This window comes from Pseudorasbora parva, chromosome 18, assembly GCF_024679245.1.
Source record: "Pseudorasbora parva isolate DD20220531a chromosome 18, ASM2467924v1, whole genome shotgun sequence".
Taxonomy (NCBI): Eukaryota; Metazoa; Chordata; class Actinopteri; order Cypriniformes; family Gobionidae; genus Pseudorasbora; species Pseudorasbora parva.
Window position 1 is genome coordinate 9,037,655 of NC_090189.1, and position 25,855 is coordinate 9,063,509.

Here is a 25,855-nt window from a genome sequence, read left to right on the forward strand (position 1 = left end):
ACTAAATAATTTAATTTCTGAATTACCAATTATTAATTGAAATCAAATGTGTATGCAGTAATACTTCTCCTCAACCAACTTTTGTGAATGTTGAGATCTATTTTACTGTGTCTGAATGATAATTTAACAGATTTCCTCCTGGTGTCGATTCTAAATCTATTCTTTTTTGTTTGTTATATATGTCAAAATCTGTGTACATAATAGAAAGGTCGCTGATTAACACTTGCAATTCAGTGTCGTGATGGTTTTAAAAAATATTCTGAAGGTAGTAAAAAAGGTATTAAAAAGTAGTAAATTTAACTTAAGGATTGCTGTATATACCCTGATGAAGCAAGGTGTTCATAGACTCTATGTTCTGGGCCTTCACATCTACTCTCTGAGGAATTACATTCCAAAACCTGAAAACAACGTCGGTAACAAAGATGGGAAGTGATGTCAACATTGCAGCTCCCATGTGTGGATAACAATACAGCACCCTGCTCTCAAGCCACACCCTAAACCACACCCACACTGATCTGCCACTCACTTTACCCCTGACATCATCCGTTTAAAAAGAGGGGATTTGTTCTTAAACTAAAAGCGTTTCTTGAAATAAATAAACATTAACTGAAATAATATGTAAAAAATAAACCTTAAAAAAACTTTTATAGACATAAAACGGACCCACTTTATATTAGGTGGCCTTAACTACTATGTACTAACATTTTCATTAATCATTTGATACAATGCACTTATTGTGTACATGCATTGTACTTACATTTTAAAAATACCTGCATGCAATTACATCTGTAATTAATTTCTGTAGTTACATTTGTAATTACACAGTTGACACTTCCCTTACACCTAACCCTACCCTTAAACTGACCCACACCACCACACCTGACCCTAACTCTACCCGTATCCCACCTCAATATCAGCAAAAGTGCTTTGCAATACAATTTGAACAAAGTAAGTACATTGTACTTATTTTTTGATGTTAGTACATAGTACTTAATGCCACCTAATATAAAGTGGGGCCCATAAAACTAATAAAAAATACAAAGCATACAACAAAGATACTAACTAAAATGAAATAAAACCAAAATAAAATAGATTGGTGGCCAAAACTATTAGAACACTTGACAGATCTGAAAATATTGACCTTTTTTTTCCTCCAAAAGGGAAAAATTTCCTCCTTTAATTTCATAATGTTCATAAAACATACAGATGGTTTCTCTGGACATCAAATATCAGATGAAGTGAGTCGTACTGTTTTTTTCATCCACTTATAACGTTAATATTTGCTATGTCCACCTTTTGCAGCAATTACAGCAGCAGATCTCTCTGGCATAGTGCCAACATATTTCATCTGAGAACACTAATGTTATCCCATGCCTTCTGCAACTGAAGCCAAAGGCTTTCCTTTGAATGAACAATACATCTGTCCAGTTTATTGTCCAAATCGCCCAAAATTTTCTCGATGGGGTTGTGGTCCGGCCTTTGAGGGGGCCAGTCCATCATTTTCAATGTTCCAGCAGATTCCGTCCGTCGCAGGTAGTTCCGGCAATAGTTAGAAGAATGTTTCGGGTCATTGTCCTCTTTGGAAAATAAATCCAGGAAGACGACTCCCAGATGCCAAGTGTTCTAATAACTTTGGCCACAACTGCAAAAAATTATAGGGACACTACGTAACTTTTGGCCCTCTACAAAACTGCATGCATTTTGCGGATGAACATTGTTTTAGCTGTGCTTTGGCTCTGTGTGATTGTACAGATGAACATGGTTCTTTCTCATAACTAGAAAGAGAACTAAAAAGAGAGATGCTCACAAGCCAATTTATTATTTGCGTTATATAATACAGATTGTTTCAAAGCAGCTTTACAGTGATAAACAGGAAATGGATGATTCAATAATGCAAACAGTTCAACTCTGCTGTATAGACGCTGTAAAAAGACAATAGCGTGATTGTTCCGCTGAGGTCAGTTCAGTGTGGATTCAGTTCACTTCAAGAAAGATCATCAACATGAAATGAGTTCAGTTCAGCTATAAAGCAGCTCTGCGGAAAACACTGATGTCATCCACCAGCTGAGTTGAGTTCTCATCCGATAGTGTCAGTGCAGTCAAATCAGTAATATTGCTGAATATTATGTGTCCCCGACTAAGCAAGCCAACAATGAGGCGTAGAGGAAGACGCTGAAGGCAGTTTATTTGAAGAAGTAATATGCAGACAGAGTGCACAGGATAGAATTTCACTTTGGACGGAAAAACACAGCTACTAACATTACACAAAAAGCAAACGACTGTGGTGCAGTCAAACACACAGAAAGATGGTGATGTCATAGTAGAGAAAATAAAAATGTGCTTCATATGGTTACTAAATATATCCATTTATCCATCTATCCATATAGTGTGTATGTGTGTGTGGGGGCATGTTTTTGGGAAATATGAGGACACAAATGTGTATAATGACATGGGTATGACACAGGTATTACAAGGAGAGGGTGAACTAGAAAGTAAAAACGCAGAATGTTTCATGTGATGGGTAGGTTTAGGGGTAGGGGCGAATTGCTCAAATGCAGCTGTTCTCTTCACTAACTTCATTTTTTTTTTCATAATTTGCTTAAAGCTACACTGTGTAACTTTTTTAGTTTATTCTTAGCTTAAAACACTAATGCTCATTAATGTGTATTGCTTCTTTCACATAATAAAGTATTCTCGTAAGTTTATAATATGCCATTGAAAATACATACGGGTGAGGGGTTCGAATGCTGGTCACCATGTTGGCCCTCCATCTTGAAAGTACAATAGCCAAAGAGGGACATACCCGTAAATTCAAGCTTCGCCTTTCGCGTTGTAACACTCGATGGCACTCATGGACGAGGTCGAACTGGATGCCATGTTAATCTTGGACTAAATCAGCCACCGTAGGAGTTAAAACGAAATCGGAATTGAGAGGAACAGAAATTAATATTCACTGCATGGTCATATACCTTTACACCGCTAGATGGGGGAAAATATCACACAGTGTTGCTTTAAAGCCTACATAACACACAAAGTTTCTGCCAATCTCATGTTAAGAGGATTGCATCCTTCATATCTCCAAATGTCAAATCTTGATTCAGTTTTAACATATTTATAAAAGACAGATATGCTGTACCGATTCTTTCCAAAAAAACACCCGAGCTCGTGCAGGCGTGCAATGGGCGGAGCGTAAGAGTGTTGACCGCGCACACAAAACATCCTGGCATTATCCCTGGATAACTTTCAATTCACTATACACTTGTGTAGGGATGCACCGAATGTTCGGCAACCGAAATTATTCGGCCGAAAATAGCCAAAAAAAGCAAATAAGTAAAAAGGCTGAATAATGTTTGCCGAACAATGACGTTTTTAATGACGCGATCAAAAAGTAACCCACGTAGAGTGAGAGGCGCGTGCTTTATGCAGCAAACATGTCAGCAGTGTGGAAGCACTGTTTAGTGCTGCATCTCATGTCATCGATGAGAAGAGGAACCGAAGCAGAGAAGCTACTTTTCATAAAGAAGAACCTGCCACTTTTCCTGAAGAAGTAGGCTAAGTAGGCTTATGTCTAGGACAGTTATTTATTTGTTGTGGGTTCATCCACATTTTTTGCACTATTCAATGCACATTTGTTGTTGTAGACATACAGAGTTACATTCTTTCAGCAGTCAGTTATAGGCCTAACATAGGCTATTCAAGAAGGGGGGCTTCAAAGATGGACAAATAAAAATATATTTTTTATTTTACTAATTATTTATTTTAAGTTATGTTGTGCTTAGTTTGTATAATATCTGCTGGAATGTTAAAAAAAATGTTCAGTGTTAAATAAATATTTTGAAATTGTATTTTTGTTATTTTATTTATTTCTCTGAAAAGCAGCACAAAATAGTAAAAAGCTAATTTTTACTATTTAATTATTGTAATGGTAAAAAAAATAGCCAAATAAATGGAAAAAATGGAAACACCGCGTTAATGAAATAATGAAACCAAGCATTTCATTATTATTCGGTTTCGGGTTCGGCCAAGAATTTCATTTCGTTGCATCCCTACACTTGTGTTGTTGACATTATATGCACTTACGTGCGATTGCCAACAAAGCAGACATTTGATTCAGTTTCACTCACCACCTGCGGTTTCGACTCGTGACTTGCAGAACTCTGTTGCTGCTCTGGAAAACCAAACTGCATACTCTGTTTCCTTAACTCTGGGTTATTTAGGAAGCTGAACAATGTTATCTTTCCCTCACAACCATAAACACACTTCTTTAGTGACATTGTTGATTTTGTGACAGCGCCTCTGACGGCTCCCGTACCCCGAATGAAGCTCGTTGAAAAATGCCCCCATACAAGGAATTATTCTCTTTAATATGTCATACAGGAACCATACAAAACAAATGACCTGTTTGAATCCTGAAGGAGTGTATTAAAGGAGTGTTTTCCGGAAAAAAAATAGCATTTGGGGGGTAAAATGTGTGTTATTTTGGCAAGGTTGCCTGTTAAAATTCCCATTCCTGGGCCTACTGTATATCACATAATTGAGGTCGCTTCACTTAAACCCGCGGACATGGAAAACAACACTCAGGAAAACCGCAGACTTGGCAACAAAGTGCAGTTGAGCTCTGTTGACATTTGACAACTAACGTTATGTGTCACTCCGCTGCTCTGATTGGTTGTAGGTCTATCCAATTGAGGTCTTTCCTGGTTCGGTTGAAACACGCCCCATAATTACAGCCCAATGGAGCATCAGACTCATTGATCTGACTGATGTATGATGACGTCAGGCTAGCCATGTTTAGCCTGATAATCCCTCACTTGAAGAGTGTAAATAAGTCAGAATGGATTGAATAGCATTCATTGCTAGCCTAGAAATCTAGACGCACCCTAGCGGCATCTAGCAACTCTCAATACAGTTCTAAACTGTAAACGGCAAACTCGTCGGGCCAATCACATCGTGTATAGAGTCGGTGGGCGGGGCTTAACATAATGACGGCAGAGTTGCGTTTGCGTGCTTCTAGTTAACACAGAAACTGGCGAACGGTGGTCTTTCGAATCAGCTTTGACCGTGACTCTGGAAGACTTGGAGTTAAGCTTTTCTCTGAGAAAAGAACAAAGAACGGCACTGAAGTCATTCTTAAAAAGGGAAGATGTGTTCGGAGTTTAGCCGACCGGATACGGTGAATGTTTAATCGGTCAACAAGCTCTGTTTCACCTTTGTTGCTCTGGTTGGTTGTAGCGCTATCCTATCGCGTGCAGAGGGAGTTTGAAAGACAACCGTTTATCCCGCCCCTCGGATTGAGCCGTCAATGGTGAGTTTCCAGACCCAACATCTTGATGTGGGTCTGGCTTGTCAGGCTAATTCACTGCCAAAAAACAAATAAATGTTTCTTTTTCTAACATTTAAAATGTTCCCAGAGTATTGTGTTTGGAAGGCTTTTGTCTTTTGAATACATATTTATTATAATTTGCATTATTTTAAAATAATTTATTTTAATGTTAAAATGTTTAGCTTTTTTATTATTTTATAAGTTCCTTCACAAACTCCAGTTGGGAAACCCTGATGTAATGTAATGTTGAACGCACTTCATGGCATTGTTCGAGAATGGAATATATTTTCTTTCTCTTTGCATTTTAATATCGATACAGTACAATATTATCCTGTTCAATTCAAAGTGATGAAGCTAGGTAAAAAAGTAATCTAAAAGTAATCCAAAAGTAATCTGATTATACCTTTGTAATGTATTGGAACTACATTTGTTTTTGTCTGTAAGCAGCACGGATTATTTTGCAATCATTTTTGAGTCCTTATATAGAACCTTTTTGGCATGAAGGGTTCTTTAAAATTGAATCAAGGACCCTTATATAGAACCCCACGAGCATTTTTGTCTAATAGTGTACTTGTGCGACCTTTATTTAAAATGAAATGCCACTTGGTGTCTGATATGTTGCATCTAACGCAATGACATTCAGACAAGCACAAGTGTCCAAATACTTTTTACGGCCACTGTACACGATCACATCCACCCCAAAAGCTTTGTCCGGGGTGAATGACCTCTGTTCCCGTACAGTGTGCTTGTTTTTGTGTGGGAGTGAGTTGATTTACTCTGTGTTGACGGGACGTGTGTCAGTAGCACAAAAACAGATCTGGACATACAGAGGTGTGTGTTCATGTTCTTATGTGACTCTGTGTTGTCAGGTGTCGTAGCGTCTAGTCTCAGCTCCACCTGTGATTTATTTATTTGTCTTTCTCTCCCTCCTGCTGTTTTTCTTTTCACTCGTTATTTCGGGTCGCCTCTCCTTGTCCTTCCTTCTCTTGGCCTTTTGTTCCTGCTCTCAGCATGTGGACCCAGATGGCAAAGACCTTAAAACAGCCATATTCCCACAGATACACACTCTCTCGCATGCAGTCTCTGAACCGAACCCATGTGCTTTATTAGCTAATAATGTGTGACTGAGAAAATATTTAACTGATGCCAGTCATCATAAAATCTCCTCGATGTGGAACATATACGGTGTAACTGTGGACTGATTTATCTACTTATGTTTTACTGTAAAAGATTTTATATTGAAAGATTATATTTATATTTATGTTAAATATAAAATAAGAATAAATATAATAGAAGATACATACAGTGGGGCAAAAAAGTATTTAGTCAGGCACCAATTGTGCAAGTTCTCCCACTTAAAAAGAGGAGAGAGGCCTGTCATTTAAAAAATCTAATTTTAAAGAATTTATTTGCAAATTATGGTACTTATTATATATATGTGTGTGTGTGTGTGTGTGTGTGTGTGTGTGTGTGTGTGTGTGTGTGTGTGTGTGTGTGTGTGTGTGTGTGTGTGTGTGTGTGTGTGTGTGTGTGTGTGTGTGTGTGTGTGTATAAAATAATACCTGTGTTCATTTTTATTATTTTAATGTAATGTTTAATGTAAGTTTAACATCTTAACTTTCATGTTATGTTATATAAAAATATAGGTGTAATAAGTATACATATAATAATATAAAATAATTGATATAATTTATATAATTGATATATTATTATTTCCAGGTAACATTTTGTTCTTTCGTTTATTTTCTTATTTTATTTTGAATTATTTATTCTATAAAACATAAGTATACATGTAATAATTTAATCTAAAATTAATTCATATATTATTATATATTTATTATATTAATATATTTATTTCTTTTATTTTCTTAATTTTATTTTGAAATATAAAATAAGTATACATATAATAATATAATCTAAAATAATTGATATTTTATTGATAAAATTGATATATTATTATTTTCATGTAATATTATGCAGATTTTATTGCAATTATTCTACGAATTCTATTTTTATATTAATTTAAATTATTTATTATTATTATTTTTAAATTATTATAAAATAAAATTATTATTAAATATACATAAATATCAAAATAAAATTATTATAAATAATTTTGTGTTGTATTAACTTTATTAAATATGTATTTATTATATAGACAAATATTAAGGAAACAAGCTTCATTAAAAGATTTTATTAAGCAAATACATTACACATGATGATTATGATAGACGGTTCTGTGATAAGCATGTGAAAAAGAAACGCAAGCTCTTCCTCCTCCTGTTACGTTTCAAAGTTCAAGATTAGTAAACTCTGACCTGAGAATTCAGTTTTGGAAAGTTATGAACCAGAACGATCTGTTTTTTAATGTTTACCAGATTGAGATATTAAAACAAATGCATCAAAGTCTGTCTGTCTTTCTCCCTGTAGTTTCCTGTTGCTGCTTTATGGAGTCCCTTTCTACACATTGTCACATCCATCTTCTTTTTTTTCTTCTTTTAAGCCTGCAGGGTCAAAATCATCTAACTGTGACTGAGGGTTTTAATATCAGCCTGTCATTCAATATCTGCATGGACTTTCATACAGCTGATTTTGAAAAGAGGCAACAGAGAAGAGAAATCCCGAGAAAAAGAGACTCCGAATGCATTCTTAAGATGTACAGGGCTGTGAAATCCTGTCTAAAAGGCCCTCAGGATGTAAAACTAATCACACACACACACACACACACTCTTGACCCTGAGATTGTGTGGTCATGGGGCCTGGATGAGCACGACGTCTACAGAGAGAGAACGGAGGGCGCTGGAGGTCACATAAAGGTCATGTGCGCTGGGTGGTTCTTTCCTGTCCAGGGTAAAAGAGCCGCGAGACAGGAGCGGATGCAGGCCATGAGGTCACTTCCTGCCGAGGTGTAAACTTAGCTGGTGACTGCTGATGATGTTAGTTATTGGTGGGCATCTCTCTCTCACTCCCTAATGTTTCCTCTCGCTTTCCTCAGGAGTATCTGTGCAGGCTTACTTGCATCCTGTCCACCGTACATCATTTCCCCGCTGCATTCTGGGATGTGTTTTATGAGCGAGTGTGTATGCGCATGTATTTCATTTTGTCGGTGGCAACAATGGAAGTTGTCACCGGAAGCGGGACTTCTTCCTGTAACATCATCTTTCCAAAATCATCCATCAGTCAGCCCTGAACAGTGACATGGGCTTCATTAAAGGACAAATCCGGTGAAAAATGACCCCAGGGGTAATTAACAGATGGTTACCGAGTAGATCTATCTCTGGGATGCGATTTCATGAAAATCGAAGGAGAGTTTTATCTCTAAAAACAGATTAGCTTATAACACTTGTCTATGGGGTACAGGGTAAGTGAAATTAAATCGCTAGTTAATACCACTAACACGGCTCAAAATAGCCTCACACTAACACAGTAGCATAATGAGGGTCCCTACATGCAAACCGAAGCAGGTAAAACAATTGTGTAAAAACAATTTAATAAGAAGATACTTTATAAAGACAGTACATTACACGTTTACAGACAGGAGCCATCTTGGAAAACAGTCTCGACGAGTCGAGCGACGAGCGCTGTGCTAATTGATGAACTGTGACTTGGAATCTCATATGGTCCGTTGTTTCCGGAAGAAAGCACTGAACACAACAGAGATAATAAATAAATAAAAATAAAAATATCTATGTAATTAGAGCTCACAACCTTAATTCCTATCGACCAGCTCGTGGCTCGACTCGTCGAGACTTTTTTCCAAGATGTCTGCTGTTTGTATACACGTCATGGACTGTCTTTATAAAGTATTATAAAGTATCGTGTCTGTTCTCTAACTGGACTGATTTTATGAAAATGAATGCAGTGGGCAAATGATCCAGTAATCCAGTAGCGGTAGATTTGGGAGTGGCCTCGTAGGCAAGTGCATTCTGGGAGTTGTTGTCTTTCATCCCCATGAGACAAAAATACATTTTCTGTCTTTTCTCAGTCTTAAAGGCACCAAATTCAAAAGTAATTTCACATTTCTACTACATAAATGTCCCAGTTTAAATACCAAGCTTTATGCTAAATCACTGAAGTAATACCAGGTGTAAACAGGGCCCCAGATATGTCACAATAGAGAAGAAACAACTATCACAGATTTCATTTCATGCTTATTTTATTAGACTATTAGCAGTCAGAATTTAAAAAAGAGAGAACTGTTCAAAAATACCAAAGAATGAGATCATGTATGAGTAGGCAGTCATGATAATGATTATATGAAAAACATTACTGCTGTACCCAAGTGCAATGAAGTGAACTCTTGAATCAGAGAACAGAAATAGAGCAAAGAAAAAAATATAATATATATAAAAAATTATATATATAAAAAAAATATATATACAGGTCCTTCTCAAAAAATAGCATAGTGTGATAAAGTTCATTATTTTCCATAATGTAATGATAAAAATTTAACTTTCATATATTTTAGATTCATGGCACTCCAACTGAAATATTGCAGGTCTTTTATTGTTTTAATACTGATGATTTTGGCATACAGCTCATGAAAACCTTCCTATCTCAAAAAATTAGCATATTTCATCCGACCAATAAAAGAAAAGTGTTTTTAATACAAAAAAAAGTCAACCTTCAAATAATTATGTTCAGTTATGCACTCAATTCAATGACTGCTTCAATGCGGCGTGGCATGGAGGCGATCAGCCTGTGGCACTGCTGAGGTGTTATGGAGGCCCAGGATGCTTCGATAGCGGCCTTAAGCTCATCCAGAGTGTTGGGTCTTGATTCTCTCAACTTTCTCTTCACAATATCCCACAGATTCTCTATGGGGTTCAGGTCAGGAGAGTTGGCAGGCCAATTGAGCACATTAATACCATGGTCAGTAAACCATTTACCAGTGGATTTGGCACTGTGAGCAGGTGCCAGGTCGTGCTAAAAAACCAAATCTTCATCTCCATAAAGCTTTTCAACAGATGAAAGTATGAAGTGCTCCAAAATCTCCTGATAGCGAGCTGCATTGACCCTGCCCTTGATAAAACACAGAGGACCAACACCAGCAGCTGACATGGCACCCCAGACCATCACTGACTGTGGGTACTTGACACTGGACTTCAGGCATTTTGGCATTTCCTTCTCCCCAGTCTTCCTCCAGACTCTGGCACCTTGATTTCCGAATGACATGCAAAATTTGCTTTCATCCGAAAAAAGTACTTTGGTCCACTGAGCAACAGTCCAGTGCTGCTTCTCTGTAGACCAAAGTGGCTTGACCTGGGGAATGCGGCACCTGTAGCCCATTTCCTGTACACGCCTGTGCACGGTGGCTCTGGATGTTTCTGAGGTGCCTTGATACAGCACTCTGGGAACAGCCTATTCGTTCAGAAATTTCTTTCTGTGTCTTACCCTCTCGCTTGAGGGTGTCAATGATGGCCTTCTGGACAGCAGTCAGGTCGGCAGTCTTACCCATGATTGCGGTTTTGAGTAATGAACCAGGCTGGGAGTTTTTAAAAGCCTCAGGAATCTTTTGCAGGTGTTTAGAGTTAATTAGTTGATTCAGATGATTAGGTTAATAGCTCGTTTAGAGAACCTTTTCATGATATGCTAATTTTTTGAGACAGGAATTTTGGGTTTTCATGAGCTGTATGGCAAAATCATCAGTATTAAAACAATAAAAGACCTGAGATATTTCAGTTGGAGTGCAATTAATCTAAAATATTTGAAAGTTTAATTTTTATCATTACATTGTGGAAAATAATGAACTTTATCACTATATATGCAAATTATATGTATATATAACCACCATGCTATATGTCTTTCTCAAAAAATTAGCATATATATAACATAAATCCAAATCTGTAAGTTTGCAGTGCTGTGAAACTCTCTCCCTGTTTGGGTGTTCTGGGTGGTTATAGATGGTTTCTTATTCATCAAAAGAGCCAACCTCCAGTCTCCCTTTCAGTGTTTGATTTTTTTGTTTGCTGCTACAATGAACTATTCTGAAGCTGTGATGGATCAGCACTTCCAGTCTGATGTGAAATTGTGTCCTGAAGAAAAAACAGCTGAGAACTGCTGTTTTAAACAAATGTTTCACTTATGTTTCAGTTTGTCTTAACATTTTCACTAGTCTTTCAGGGCAGATCTTCATGATCTGTGTGTTTCTGTGCATACGTTCAACATGTGTGTGAGGTTATCTGTGGCAAATGTCCACTTCCGACAGTCGGAGCTTCATTTATCATCACACACTGATTCATGTGTTTCTCTCTTGAAGTCTTCATGTGCTGTGAACTCCCGATTGTGTTCCACTTTGAGACAGACACAGTTTCTTTGTGTGTGTGTTTGTGTGTGTGTGTGTTTTGTAGATAAGAAGTCCGGCTCACTGAGGTTACCTGACCCTTAGTGTGTTTACAAACACAGCAGTCGACCCCCAATAAATCACTGCCTGTGTGTTTGTGTGTGTGTGTGTGTATGTGTGTGTGTGTGTGTGTGTGTGTGTGTGTGTGTGTGTGTGTGTGTGTGTGTGTGTGTGTGTGTGTGTGTGTGTGTGTGTGTGTGTGTGTGTGTGTGTGTGTGTGTGTGTGTGTGTGTGTGTGTGTGTGTAAGCGGGAACGGGAGGACAGGTGCAGAAGATGAGCCCAAATGAAAATCCTTTTTCCCAAAGGAGCAGATTTAAGATCAGAAGATCCTGTCATTCCTAAACTTAACACACTTAAGTCAAAGACAATATGTTTATTTAAATCTGTATGAATCTATTTACATATCTATATACATTTCTCCTGTATATTTTTTCCCTATGTTAAGTTTTAAAGGGATAGTTTACCCAAAATGTTTCTGTCCATGATTTATCATTCATTTCTGGTCCCCATTGACTTCCATAGTATTTTTTTTTTCATACTGTGGAAGTCATTCGGGACCAGAAATTGTTAGGTTACCAACATTCTTCAAAATATCTTCTTTTGTGTTAAAAAAAAGAAAGAAATTCATACAGGTTTGGAACAACTTGAGGGTGAGTAAATGATGACAGCATTTTCATTTATGGATGAACTATCCCTTTAAAAGCTCCCTCTATTGGTGGAAATGGAAATATGCAGAGTCTTCAAAAAATAACAAAATAAATAGATAAATAAAATGGTGATGGTGACCCATGAACTATAACATAATGAAATCTTTACAGTTTATATTTTTACTTGCAAAAACGTATTACTTCAGAATAAATAACATTTCTGAATGGCCAAAAACAAGCTTGAATGCCATGTACAAGATACCAATACAGCAAAATAAATCAACAAATACAATTTCTTGCCGAAATATATTTACCATAATATTGTAAATGTTTGTTGTCTGTTTTGTTTAATTTAATTTAATTTAATTCAAATGCCAAAGTGTATTCCAAAATGTAAGGGGCAACAAAATATGTTTCCTATCTCAAAATGTTTTTTGAGTTTTAAATATATATATTGGAGAATATAATTGTATATAATTTTTTAAGATATTATATTAAACATTTAATATATTTTAGATATTGTTCTATATGAAAATGCCAAAACATTTAAGTAACAAAAATATATTAAATATATTTATGTAAATATATTTTTAAATATTATATTTTTGACCTATCAATTATATTTTTGAAATCTATAAATATTGAAGTGTATAAATTATATATTTTTGTCTTATGGGTAGTTTATTTGAGTGTGCATAGAGCAAGTGTGCAGCAAAAGTAGTTCATTATAGTTTTAGAATAGTTCATTTTTATTAGTGTTGCAATGTGAAGTGTGTGGTGAATATTTAGTTTGTTTAAAGAACCATTTTTTTCTAATAATTAGTATCGACTGATGCTTTTGTGCAATGGAAAGGTTCTTTGCATAATAAAGGTTCTTCATGGAACCATTAACCCTGCAAAAGAACCATTTAAGACCCTTTATTTTTAAGAGTGTATGCAGTGTGTCTTGTGTAGGCAAAATTAATGTGCATAATGAAGTGTTTAGTGTTCACTGTGCGGTTTTTAACACTAGAGGTTGACTGGTGAAGAATGAATGAACTGACGGGACAGTCTTGAGATTTCACAGAGGAAGAGAGGGAGGACAGAGGTCAGAGGACAGAGGGACAGATAAAGAGTTAATGCTGAGGTCTCGCTCTCTCTTCTCCACATCTCTGAGCAGGAATTCATGAACATTCAGCTGCTAATCACTGTTTAAACACACTTCAGCGCACACAACCACACACAATACCAGCCCTCACTAACACACACACACACACACTGATCTAATCCTAACATATCAATCCAACTACTGAATCAAGACGTGCTGAAAACAAGACTTTTAAATAAAACACCAAATTTAACACAGAATCTAAAGGACCAAACAGTGTAAATTGAGATCAGAACTGTCTGTTTGTCAGTCATTTTGCACGTTTGTTTTTAGTGCACAAGACGACAAAATCTAACAGTTATTCTATCATGTTATTCTATCAGAACATTCAAGGTTCTTCATTTCTTTGACCACAGAAAATCTTCTTTCACACGTTTTCTAGAAAACCCCTGCTTTCAGAAAAGAAAAAAATGAAGGGAAAGAGAAATAAAACAAAAAACATATCCAATGTGTTTATGTTTCCAGCTCTGCTGAAGTCTGATCGCTGTGGCACAAACTGCCAAGCATGAACGGGAATATCAGGAAATGGCATCTTAGTTTCCTGTTTCTTCTAGAAAAACAAAAACAAAACAAAAAACAGTGAGAGAATGCTTGTTTTCAGAATTAAGAATTCTATGATGAACATTTGTTATAATGGAACATTTTTCATAAAATTCTTATAGATGTTTAACCAGTTAACCAGCTATTTTTGAAGAATCCTAACATGTGACATTTTATAATATATATCTTAAAATATGATAAATGTGTTTGTGTATTACTCAAAATTGAGCTCAGGTGCTCCTGTTTCCACTGACCATCCCTGAGATGTTTCTACACCTTTATTGGACTCCACCTGTGGTAAATCCAGTTGATTGAACATGATTTGGAAAGTCACACACCTGTCTATAAGGTCCCACAGTTAACAGTGCATGTCAGAGCACAAACCAAGCCATGAAGTCCAGGACTGTATTGAGGCACAGATCTAGGAAAGGGTACAGAAGAATTTCTGCAGCATTGAAGGTCCCAAGTAGCCTGACAAGCCAGACCCACATCAAGATGTTTGGTCTGGAAACTCACCATAGACAGGGCTCAATCCGAGGGGCGGGATAAATGGTTGTCTTTTAAACTCCCTCTGCACACGATAGGATAGCGCTACAACCAACCAGAGCAACGACGGTGAAACAGAACTTGTTGACAGATTAAACATTCGCCGTATCTAGTCGGCTAAACTCCGAACACATCTTCCCTTTTTAAGAATGACTTCAGTGCCGTTCTTTGTTCTTTTCTCAGAGAAAAGCTTAACTCCAAGTCTTCCAGAGTCGCGGTCAGAGCTGATTCAAAAGACCACCGTTCGCCAGTTTCTGTGTTTACTAGACAACAGAAGCACGCAAACGCAACTCGGCCGTCGTCATTATGGCCCCGCCCGCCGACTCTATACACGACGTGATTGGCCCGTCCAGATTGTGAGGAATACAGCTCAGAATGGTATTGAGAGTTCCTAGACGACACTTGCGGGCAGATTAAATTTGCTGCCGCTAGGGTGCGTCTAGATTTCTAGGCTAGGTCCCAAGCACAGTGAATGGAATGTAGTGGAATTGTAACCGTAAGGACTCTGCCTAGAGCTGGCCTCCCGGCCTAACTGTGCATCAAGGGAGAAGGGCCTTAGTCAGGGAGATGACCAAGAACCCGATGGTCACTCTGACAGAGCTCCAGAATTTCTCTGAGAGAGGAGAACCTTCCTGAAGAACATCTCTGCAGCACTCCACCAATCAGGCCTGTATAGAGTGGCCAGATGGAAGCCACTCCTCAGTATAAGTCAAATGACAGCCCGTCTGATGTTTTCCCAAAGGACTCTCAGACCATGAGAAACTAAATTCTCTGGTCCGATGAAACAAAGATTGAACACTTTAGCCTGAATGGCAAGCGCCATGTCGGGAGAAAACCAGGCACCATCACCTGGCCAATTCCATTCCTACAGTGAAGCATGGTGGTGGCAGCATCATGCTGTGGGGATGTTTTTCAGCATCAGGAACTGGAAGACTAGACAGGATCGAGGGAAAGGTGAATACAGCAATGTACAGAGACATCCTTGATGAAAACCTGCTCCTGCATTGGACCTCAGACTAGGGCGACGGTTCATCTTTCAACTGGACTGAGGCGGTACTAATATGTACCATTTAAGGGACAAATACAAACTCTTAAAGTATATGTACCATTTAGGGTAAGGTAAAATGATGTACCTTTTCACTTTTTTACCTGCCCCAGTGATAACACTGTACCTTTTTAGTGTATAAAACTGTGAAACATCTAATAGAATTGAAGGTAAAATTTGTAGTATATAACAATTGTTATATTTGGTCGGATGTGCAGCTTATTAAATATAATAATGGAGGAACACAGCTTATAAATCAGACAGAATGATGTTTTTTGAAATTGGAAAAACAGAAGGTTTTCTGTGAGGGTTGTTTTTAGGGGTAGTTTTGGGTTTATGAGATATAATTTAGTTTGTACAGTATAAAGTTTGTACATTATAAAAATCATTATGTCTATGGAGAGTCCCCTTAAACTTGAAAACCTGTGTCCATGAACCCTTAAACCTCCAATATTTTACAGTCAGGAGTAATTAATTTGAGGTAATCTATGATGTCATAATGACCCACACTGAAATGTAAACCCGGAGACCTGACGTAATGCTCAATGCTGTCACTGTAAATGTGCCTGTTAACTGACCCTGCAGACCTCTAGCCTTCTGCTCTATAAACATCCCCCACAGCAGCCTTACCTGTTTCAGATATCCTGCGGCACACACATACACACACAACCTTAAACATATGCCGTTACAATGAATGAGACACTATATACGGCCCGGTCAACAGTGATCTGATTGCTCTGGTTTAAAGAGTAACTCTTGACTTCTCCAAAAGCTTTACAATGTAAAGGTGACTGTAGGGTCAGACATGTGGAAGTGGAGAAATGAAAGAAGTGAAGGAGAAAAAAAAAGGAGGATTGTAAAAGCAGGTGAGGCTTTTGTATGAAGCCCATTTCTGCCACATAAGAAGAAAGAAAATATAGCTGAAAAACAAATGCTTTGGAAAAGCCTAATTATGGCGTACTAAATTATAATTCTGAGATTAAAAGTGGAAATGATTACATACTAAATAAAAATTAGGACTCAAGACAAAATTATGACAAAAAGTCATAATTATGACAAAAGGTAAAAGTGAGAAAGTCGCAATTATGACAAATCAAAATAAAAAAGTCAAAATTTAGGTTTAGTCAAAACAATAACATTAAAAAGTCAAATTGATGACAGAAAGTTCACTTTAAATGTTGAAAAATTAGATAAAGTCGAAATTATGAGATATAGAAGAATGAGATGAGATACGTTGAAAATAGGACTTTCTATTCCATATTATTTTTTATGTTATACTTTTAACTTGTAATATACAATTATTATGGCTTTTTAAACCCTTTTCGACTGTCAATTTCAACTTTTTATGTTATACTTTTAACTTGTAATATATAATAATTGACTTTTTAAGTCAGTTGACTTTTTAAGTCATCATTTTGACTTTTCATCTCATAACTAAGACATTTTATCACAATATGATTTAATTATATTTTAAGACAGGCATAATGTCTAATGATTTACCAAAGAATAGTTTAAATTTTTTTTTTCCTACATGCTGATAGCAATTTTTGTTCATGTATGCGACTACAGAAACATGAGTAAAACGGCCCGCGGATTAACACGCATCACAATGGCTTTCAAGATCAAAACCAAACCAAGATTTTTAGCAGGATTTGTCGCCATCTGCTGGTTATTATGAGCATCACTACGGATATTACTAAAACAACCATACATTGTATATATATCATTTATATATTATAGGGTATATAAGAATTTCTGGATATTATCTTAATTGTTGTAGTTTTTTAATATAGTAATCAGAATATCTGGAAAAGTCTTTGAAAAATGATGGAAATTTGGGGTTAAACGAGTTACCAGGGTATTACCATCTGGGACATCATTATACCATAGTACCATCACAGTACTCCATATGTGTATGGGTCTTTTAAGAACGATAAATGTTCTGTTAAATAATTAATAAAGAAAAATATATAGATACAAAGAGTGAGATAGAATGTTACTTCTATACTTAAATAATTAATCAGGATCATAAAATATGTTTATTAATAATAAAAAAGGAAAATCTAAAAACAGAAAGAGGTTAAAAGTTTGAATAACATAGGCTAAGTAATAATTAATGAGAATAACCTGTGATACAACTGCGATGAAAAAATACAAATTAATAAAACAAAAAAATAAAAAATAATGTGGAAAATATATAGCCAGTCATAGATCAGGAGAGAATAATAATGCCATAAAGTTAGAAGAATATTCATTCAGAAGTAAAGAATTTAAAAATTAAAAATGGGTCCAAAATAAAAGTTTTCTTTCCATAAAATGTGGGTATAATTATTATGTATAGGCCTACATAAATACACACTATATATATGTAGCCTATATATACGGCAAACAGTAGGCCTCATATCTCATACGTAAATTCTCATACGGCACAACATCCTCTGCGTGCCACTGTCCTTGTACGAGATTATATCTGAGTAAATTTCTCTGATACCTTACATGTCACTGATAGCCTATGTAAAGAGCACATTAAGGGCTTTTCAGAGATACCATTTGCACTCTTAAGGAAATTTTATCATATTTTGTAATTATTAAAATGTATAATTATTTTGTATTATTATAAACTAACATCTCAGTAAAATGGTATGGGGGGGTTCTAATGAAAATATGACTTTCTGTTACAAAAATCACATTTATCGGCCATTTTAGGAGACCAAGTGAATAGGGAAATAATTTACATACCAATGTTCCTATAAAATATTATATATTATTATTATGAAAATAGTTGCCAATATTTTAACCACAAATTGAATTTATTAAAATGATATATAAATTAATTTCGTTATTAATTTCCTTTCATAACATAGGCCTAGTTGAGAATCTTTAAACAAATATTGGTTAAAAAATCCTGAAACCTGAAAATCGATTGATGCATGAAAAAATGTCACGTCGTTTTGACATCGTCAAAATTTTAATTCCACTTACGTATTAGTATACAAACAAATAAAAAAAAAATGTTTTTTTCTTCTAAAAAATAATCCATTAGTTTCTTATGCTCTAACAACGAAAAATAAAAAAAGGAAGAAAAAAGGAAGAAAAAATACAGATTTTCCTGGGTCTTTGGAGGATAAAACTTGAAATCATTTTTAAAGTGAAATATGTTTTGTTATTTATAAATGTGGAGTGAAGAGGGATGTGTGTTTGTTGTTCGTCACGCTGCCGTCATGTGACGGTCATGTGACTCCAGCTCACTTCCGACTCTGCGTAGAAGAGGGGAAAAGTTGTACGTCAGAAGTAAAAAAGTTTTTTCTTTCGTTTCATTCAGTGAAAAAATAGCAGCGCAACATTGTTTAAACGCAGCTGTCTTTACCGGAGGATAAATACGATTGTGCCGCGGTAGTGACCAGTGTAAATCGGGGTAAATGCTCGGGATGTCCGCCAACAGTGTGTCGTATAATGACCAGGGCTCGGTGGAGTCCGGTGTGGACGCGGCGCAGGAGAACAGCAACATCCCCGGGAGCATCAGTAGCGGCGGGGCCGCCTTCAGCCTCTTCAGCGCCGACTGCAAGAAGTAAGAGACATACACTCGCATCCAGATGTGCACGAATCATATTGGTGTTGTATGCTGCTTAAATGACTAGTAAACATAGTTGATTTGTTGTGTAATCATCTTTATTTACTGTGGTTTTCAGTTTCCACAAATAATAATAATAATAATCATCATTATTAAAGCATATGAAGAAGAATGTTTGATGTGTTTTATGATTTAGTGCACGGTTGGCTGTCAAGTGATGCATTATGGATTGATATGTTATGTTAGCATAGAAAGATATTATTATTATGCTTCATTTGTAAGATGAACTGCCTTTGTAATATTTGCATGGAGCCAGTCTCACAGAGTTATCACTGAAAGGCCAGTGTAAGTTTGACAGATCTGTCATTTGCCAGGTCAGTAGACTATTGTGCCGTCATAAACAATTTTACATCTGAAAATGTACAATTTTATTCCTCGAGAATTTAAAGGGATAGTTCATCCAACAATAAAAAAATATATCCCATAATTTACTCACCCTCAAGCCATCCTAGGTGTACAACTTTCTTCTTTCTGACAAACACAGAGTTGTATTGAAAAGATAGCCTGGCTCTTTCAAGCTTTATAATGGGGGTAAATGATTTTGAAGCCCAAAAAGCCCATCCATCCATCTTAAAAGTAATTCATACAGTCCTAGCCAGATTGTTAATAAATGCAAAGTTAAGTGATGCGTTTTTGCAAGAAAAATTTCCATGTATATAACTTTCTAAACTATTATCACTGGCTTCTGGTAATGGCTGTACATGAGTCGAGTGCCGGCAGAAGAATGACCTCTGACCTGATGTAGGAGTAGCGTAAGCTTGTGAGAGTAGACGCGGCTCATGGTTCAGACCATAGACATAATATACGTAGACGCCCCATGATGTGCTGGAGCGTGATCCAGCGTCGCCGCCATATTGGTTGGGTCTCTCCACTCAACGCTAGCATTAAGAGTCAATGGAGAGCGAGCAATTATGTCCGTATTTTATGCAGCTTACGGTTGCAATAACGCAATATTGATACCAGACCGCATGGGATTACATTTCACAAGTAAGATAGAACAATAATTTAGGTTATTTTACAATTTATACATCATTTTCATTTCATGCTTGTGCCATTTGTGGTGTCTGTAGGCCTATTTCACAAAGTAAGGCTGCAACACATCGCAAAATTAACTACCCTGGAGTTACAGAGTGCAAGCATACGCAAGAAGCTGTGCAAAACAGTTCTTTTTAAAGGATTTTAGCTCCCCAGTCCCAGTTGCAAGCCTGACAGGGTAATGTAAGATGCTGGAATGACCTGGAGTTATAACGTTTACCTTAGGCCTTTAAAAAAATAATAATTCTGAGCTGGTACAGTATATATGAGAGCTTGTATGTGTTACAGAAGGTGTGTGTGTGTGTGTGTGTGTGTGTGTGTGTGTGTGAGAGAGAGAGAGAGAGAGAGAGAGAGAGAGAGAGAGAGAGAGAGAGAGAGAGAGAGAGAGAGAAATAAGTAAATCTAAGTGAAAAATCAAACTTGTTTCTTTATTAAAATATAAAATTCATAAATATATACATTTATCAATATGCCTGTGTGAGTGTGTAAGAGAAATAAATTCAAATGAACAATCAAACTGGTTTCTATATAAAAAATATATAAAATTCATTCATTTATACATTTATCAATATGTCATAGTCTACCAAATGTCTTAGTTAAAGCTCGTAATACAAAGTCTTTCTACATGAAAGCAGAATTTTTCAATGTGTGACAGCGTCCTGTATCATAACTAAGTCTCTGCAGTTTGTAACAAACCAAACCGTGTGAAAATCCGGTAAAAACTCGGGGAGTTATTATGATCATTGTAGTTGAGAATACATTTTCCTCAGTAGAAATAAATTCGGGGGGCGGCGCATTGGGGACCCATCCAAGATGGCGTCGCGCTGATACGTCCGCTCCAATAGGCAGCGTAAGTCTATGGGGCGTCTACGTATATTATGTCTATGGTTCAGACTAATAGTGCTGGCTGGGAAACAAACTCAAGCTCCTCCCACATTTCTCTTTAAATATTCTCGTTTTAGACTCCTAATTCATTTGGTGTTTAGTTTTGCTCTATCCTCTGCTTTTTCGCGTTCGTCATTACGTCATGAGCCGGGTCAGAGGTCAATCTTCCACCGGAACTAATTCACCCAAAAATGAAAATTCTCATTCTTCTAAATATCTTCTTTTGTGTTCCTCAAAAGAAAGAAGTTCACTGCCTGAAACAACATTAGGGTGAGTAATTGATGAGAGAGTTTTTATTTTTGGGTAAACTATCCCTTCGAATGATTTGCCTTGTTTAATGTAGCTTTCATTTTTGAAGGCTGACGTAATACACAAGGTTATGTGGAACATACGTTCTTGCTTCAGTAAGACTAACAAATAAATCTGTTACAAAAAAAAAAAGAGGTATCCACCGATATGAACATTTTAGCCAATAACTCTTGAAAGTCAATAACCAATTGGCTGATATATTGAAATCCACATATCCACATTTAAACATTTTTAATTATTAAAATATATATTTTAAATAATTCAAAAAAAAGTCTCACCATTAAAAGCCATACCCCCCCCCCAAGCACACAATTATAATGTTCTCATTTTAATTTTATGTAGCCTATGACATGTTGCACTTAGCTGTCAAGTCATCATGACAAACAGTGAAGAACAGTGTGTCTTAGATGAAGGAAATAATCTATTATTCATCTGCTTTAATATATCGTCCACATTTTCTTATTTGATACCGATATATATGGTGCATCCCTAAAAAATCCTAGTAATCTTGGGGGTCTGCATAACCTTTGAGTCTAGTGTTTTGTCTTTTGACTCATGCATGCTTGGTTGCTGCAGCCCTCCTCCAGCAGGGGGCAGTATGCCTTTAATATTAGAGCACTATTGATCCTATTGAGTAGTGAACCTAGGCATGGGTCACTAAATAACATTATTGTTTCTACTGAGGTGTTTCATAAGGTCTCGCTGGGTTGATTTACATACTGTATTGTTTTTGCTGTTGGTCCAGACTATCTTAGTGTTTGTCTTCTCCTGCCTCTTTGTGAAGGACAGACAGGGCTGACGTCAAACCCTCATGTCTTCTTCCCATGGGATCTTAACTCGTTTTAAGGAGTCTGTTCCAACAATTATGGTACTGAATGACAAATTTCCCTCCTTAGACAGGAAGTCTGATACTGTTTCCTGCATTAATGAGCCTGTTAATTGTTTAATCTGAGGGGACATATGAGAAACGTGTAATTTATTATGCTGCAAATAGACTTCACTGCTGGTTAGTCTTTATTTATTCACTCTTACTACATTGTATGGATTTCTTTCTGTTGTTAAGAGGGTCATTGTTTGCATGTGTGGTGTTGTTTGCTTTCTACTTAGCTCTTCCTGAATTCAAGAGGATGTTTTTTTCGGTAGCACTTTAGAATGGGGAACACGTATTCAGATTATTTATTCACAATTAACTACGACTTGTGCCTCGATAAACTCCTAATTTACTGCTTATTAATTTAATTTATTAATTTAAATTAGCATTTAAGTTTAGGTATTGGGTAGGATTAAGGGATGCAGAATAAGGCATTAATATGTGCTTTATTAGTTCTAATATCTAAAATCCCAGGATGTCTTTCGATAAAGAGTAGGGGTGTAACCCTGGCATCCTGGCCAAATTTACCCACTGGCCCCTGTCCATCATGGCCTCCTAATAATCCCCCTCTCCTGATTGGCTTAATCACTCTTTCTCCTCTCCACCAATCAGCTGGTGTGTGGTGAGCGTTCTGGCGCAATATGGCTGCCGTCGCATCATCCAGGTGGATGCTGCACATTGGTGGTGGTGGAGGAGATTTCCCCCTTCTATGTAAAGTGCTTTGGGTGTCTAGAAAAGCGCTATATAAATGTAATAAATTATTATTATTATTATTATTATTATTAATAAACAGCCAATATCCTAGTAATATGCATGCTAATAAGTAACTAGTTAATAACTGAACCTTAAAATAAAGTGTTACCGGTTTTTCTGCTACAGCTGATGGTTGGATGGTTTGTGTGTGTAATTGGTATGTTGAGTGTAATAACGAAAGGATTCTTAATGTTATTTAGGTCTAACTGAATTGGCTCTCTCACATGACTGCAAGCAGGAGACTGAAGTCATGAGGACAGAGAGGGAGAAGCCTTGAGAATGACTGAGACGCAGGGACAACAACACACTTAAAGGGATAGTTCGCCCAAAAATGAAAATTAGCCCATGATTTACTCGCCCTCAAGTCAACCTAGGACATTCTTCTTTCAGACGAATACAATTTAATTAAAAATATGTCCTGGTTTTTCCAAGCTTTATAATGGCAAGCTTTATAATAAAGTCCATAAAAGTGCAAATATTCGCCATCTACTATAATATAAATATCTACTAATTAGTTTAGTTTAGTTTATTTATTTATTTAACAGGGACCATACACAACCCAAATGTTGTGCCAGAGTTAGCTAAAATAGCTAATTTGCATCTGCGGTCCCTACTAAGTAATCCATATTACTGCCGGGGTAATAAAGGCCTTCATATATATCCATATATATAAGTTTAAAAAAAACATGTTTTAAAAATATCCATGTTTATATCTTAAATTGTAATCTCTAACTTCCGCTAACTGTCATACGCGTGTTCATGAGAGACTGGGGTCCAGCGTATGATGTAGGACACAGGCGTAGCATAAAATAAGGTGATGAACGTGGAAGCGAAGAGAATAGAGCAAAACAAAACTTGGTTCTCACGAGAACTAGCATATCCGCATCTGAGCGTCCTTGTCCTACGTCATACCCTGGAACGCCAGTCTATTGTGACAGCGTAAGTTAGAGATTACAGATTGTAAAGTTTTAGATATATTTCTTACACAATCACTTTGCTTCAGAAGGACTTTATTAACCCCCCAGAGCCGTGTGGAGTAGTTTTGTGATGGATAGATGGATCTTCAAAACAGAAGCAGCCATTCACTCCCATTATAAAGCTTGAAAGGGCCAGGATATAACTGATTGTATTCGTCTGAATAAAGAATGTCACCTATACACTGTAATACACATGGGCTAATTTTCATTTATGGGTGAACTAACCCTTTTAAGGCACAATTCACCAAAAAATAAGAAGCAATTCACCTGTCACCTTCATATGTTGAAGTCAACTTGTCTGACTTACTTTCTTCTCTGGAACTAAATGTTAGATATTAGACTTAAATTGTGACGATATAGATATCTACACAGGTCTTTTCCACAGGATTTAAGGCGCTCTCAGCTCTAAAATGAAAATACAAGCATAATAAAGGTGGTCTTAGACAACTTTAAATCATTTGATAGTTTTGTGTAACTTAACAATTCAAAATTGAAGTCATTTCACTGACAAACTTCCACTTCAGTAGAGATGCACCGGTCGACTGGCCATAAATCGGAACCGGACGGTTTTCGCTCCATACACACAATCTGCAATCGTTTTTTTAGTTTTATTTGGCCAATCTCTATTTTTGAACTTGCACACAAACTGCATTGCAATAATTTCCCAAAATGTAATTTGTGTGGAAATATTACAAAGTCTGTAAACAACAACACAACGTTAACACAGGCCAGAGATGGGACTCAATGAAGCTCTTTCTCATGTGCGGATGATCTGAAAACACCAATAAACAAGTAGGCTGCATTTTATCAATCTCCATTTGAGATGTTCTGCTTAAAGTGTCATTCAGTCGGTCTGTGTTCTGTCAGGACATTCAGGACTCACGAGCCGCTTCGCTAAACAGCTGATCTGCTGTGCTGTGAGCTGCTGAAATAAGCCAATCAGAGCAGAGCTCAACTTTAATATTCATGACTCTTCCAAATAAGGCAAAAACCGAGCATTACATCCTAGGGACAATTTCTATGGTTGTAAATGGACCTGTAAAACTGTATCTGGACAATTTTTGCCCTTAAATAAGCCACATACTCTCTATGTTGACTGTTTCAACTCATTCTAGGGCACCTTTAATTGGTTTTAGTTATGTCATAAGGTTGTGGCTGCAGTGTCTAGAGGATATAACGATATATATAACATTGATATAAGTGGTCACCTAGATTCAGACCTACCTATATTGTATTTTTTAAAATTGTTCACTGGCAAGTTTTATGCTTTATGTGTTTCCCTGGCATCGAAATCACACTCATGTAAATGTCAGGAAACACGATTCCTGGTAACATGTCAGATATTGTCTGGCTATCACCAGACCAAGCTCAGCTGAAAATTAAACATTGGTCTGTTGAGTCTGCTCTTTTGTTTCTACTGCACAGAGGCGTATTCGACTCTGTACACAATTGGATAGTCCTTCAACCAATGAGACCACAAGAGGCATCAACGGACAACTACCCATCGCTTCTCTATCCGTCATCGCGTTAAACCCGCCAATACCGTGCCAGGTGGATAAAGCAGTCTGTGATTGGTTCCCACAAAAGTGTAACAGATGCAGTGGAAATTAATGTTCAGGTTTCCAGACTGATCTGCAGGGCTAAATCAAGTCGCCCGGCGGATCAGGCTGAGTTTACACAGTCTAAAATATCCATGGTTCACTGGATCTTTGGTAAGTTGTTAGAAAAACCTTTAGGTTAAACTGATAATCATTTATTTTACTTACGTTTTCTCAGTTTACTTATTGACTCCAGTCACACAG

General features: G+C 36.7%; 1 protein-coding gene across 1 annotated transcript in view; it reads left to right on the plus strand.

The window, feature by feature from the left end:
• The first annotated feature begins 18,805 nt into the window (after window positions 1-18,805).
• ap3b1a (adaptor related protein complex 3 subunit beta 1a) overlaps window positions 18,806-25,855 on the plus strand; it is a 71,576-nt gene continuing 64,526 nt past the window's right edge. Inside the window, exon 1 of the mRNA XM_067423243.1 lies at window positions 18,806-19,160. Within this exon, the coding sequence (XP_067279344.1) occupies window positions 19,012-19,160 (149 nt within the window). The 5' untranslated portion in view covers window positions 18,806-19,011. The remainder of the gene's footprint in view (window positions 19,161-25,855) is intronic.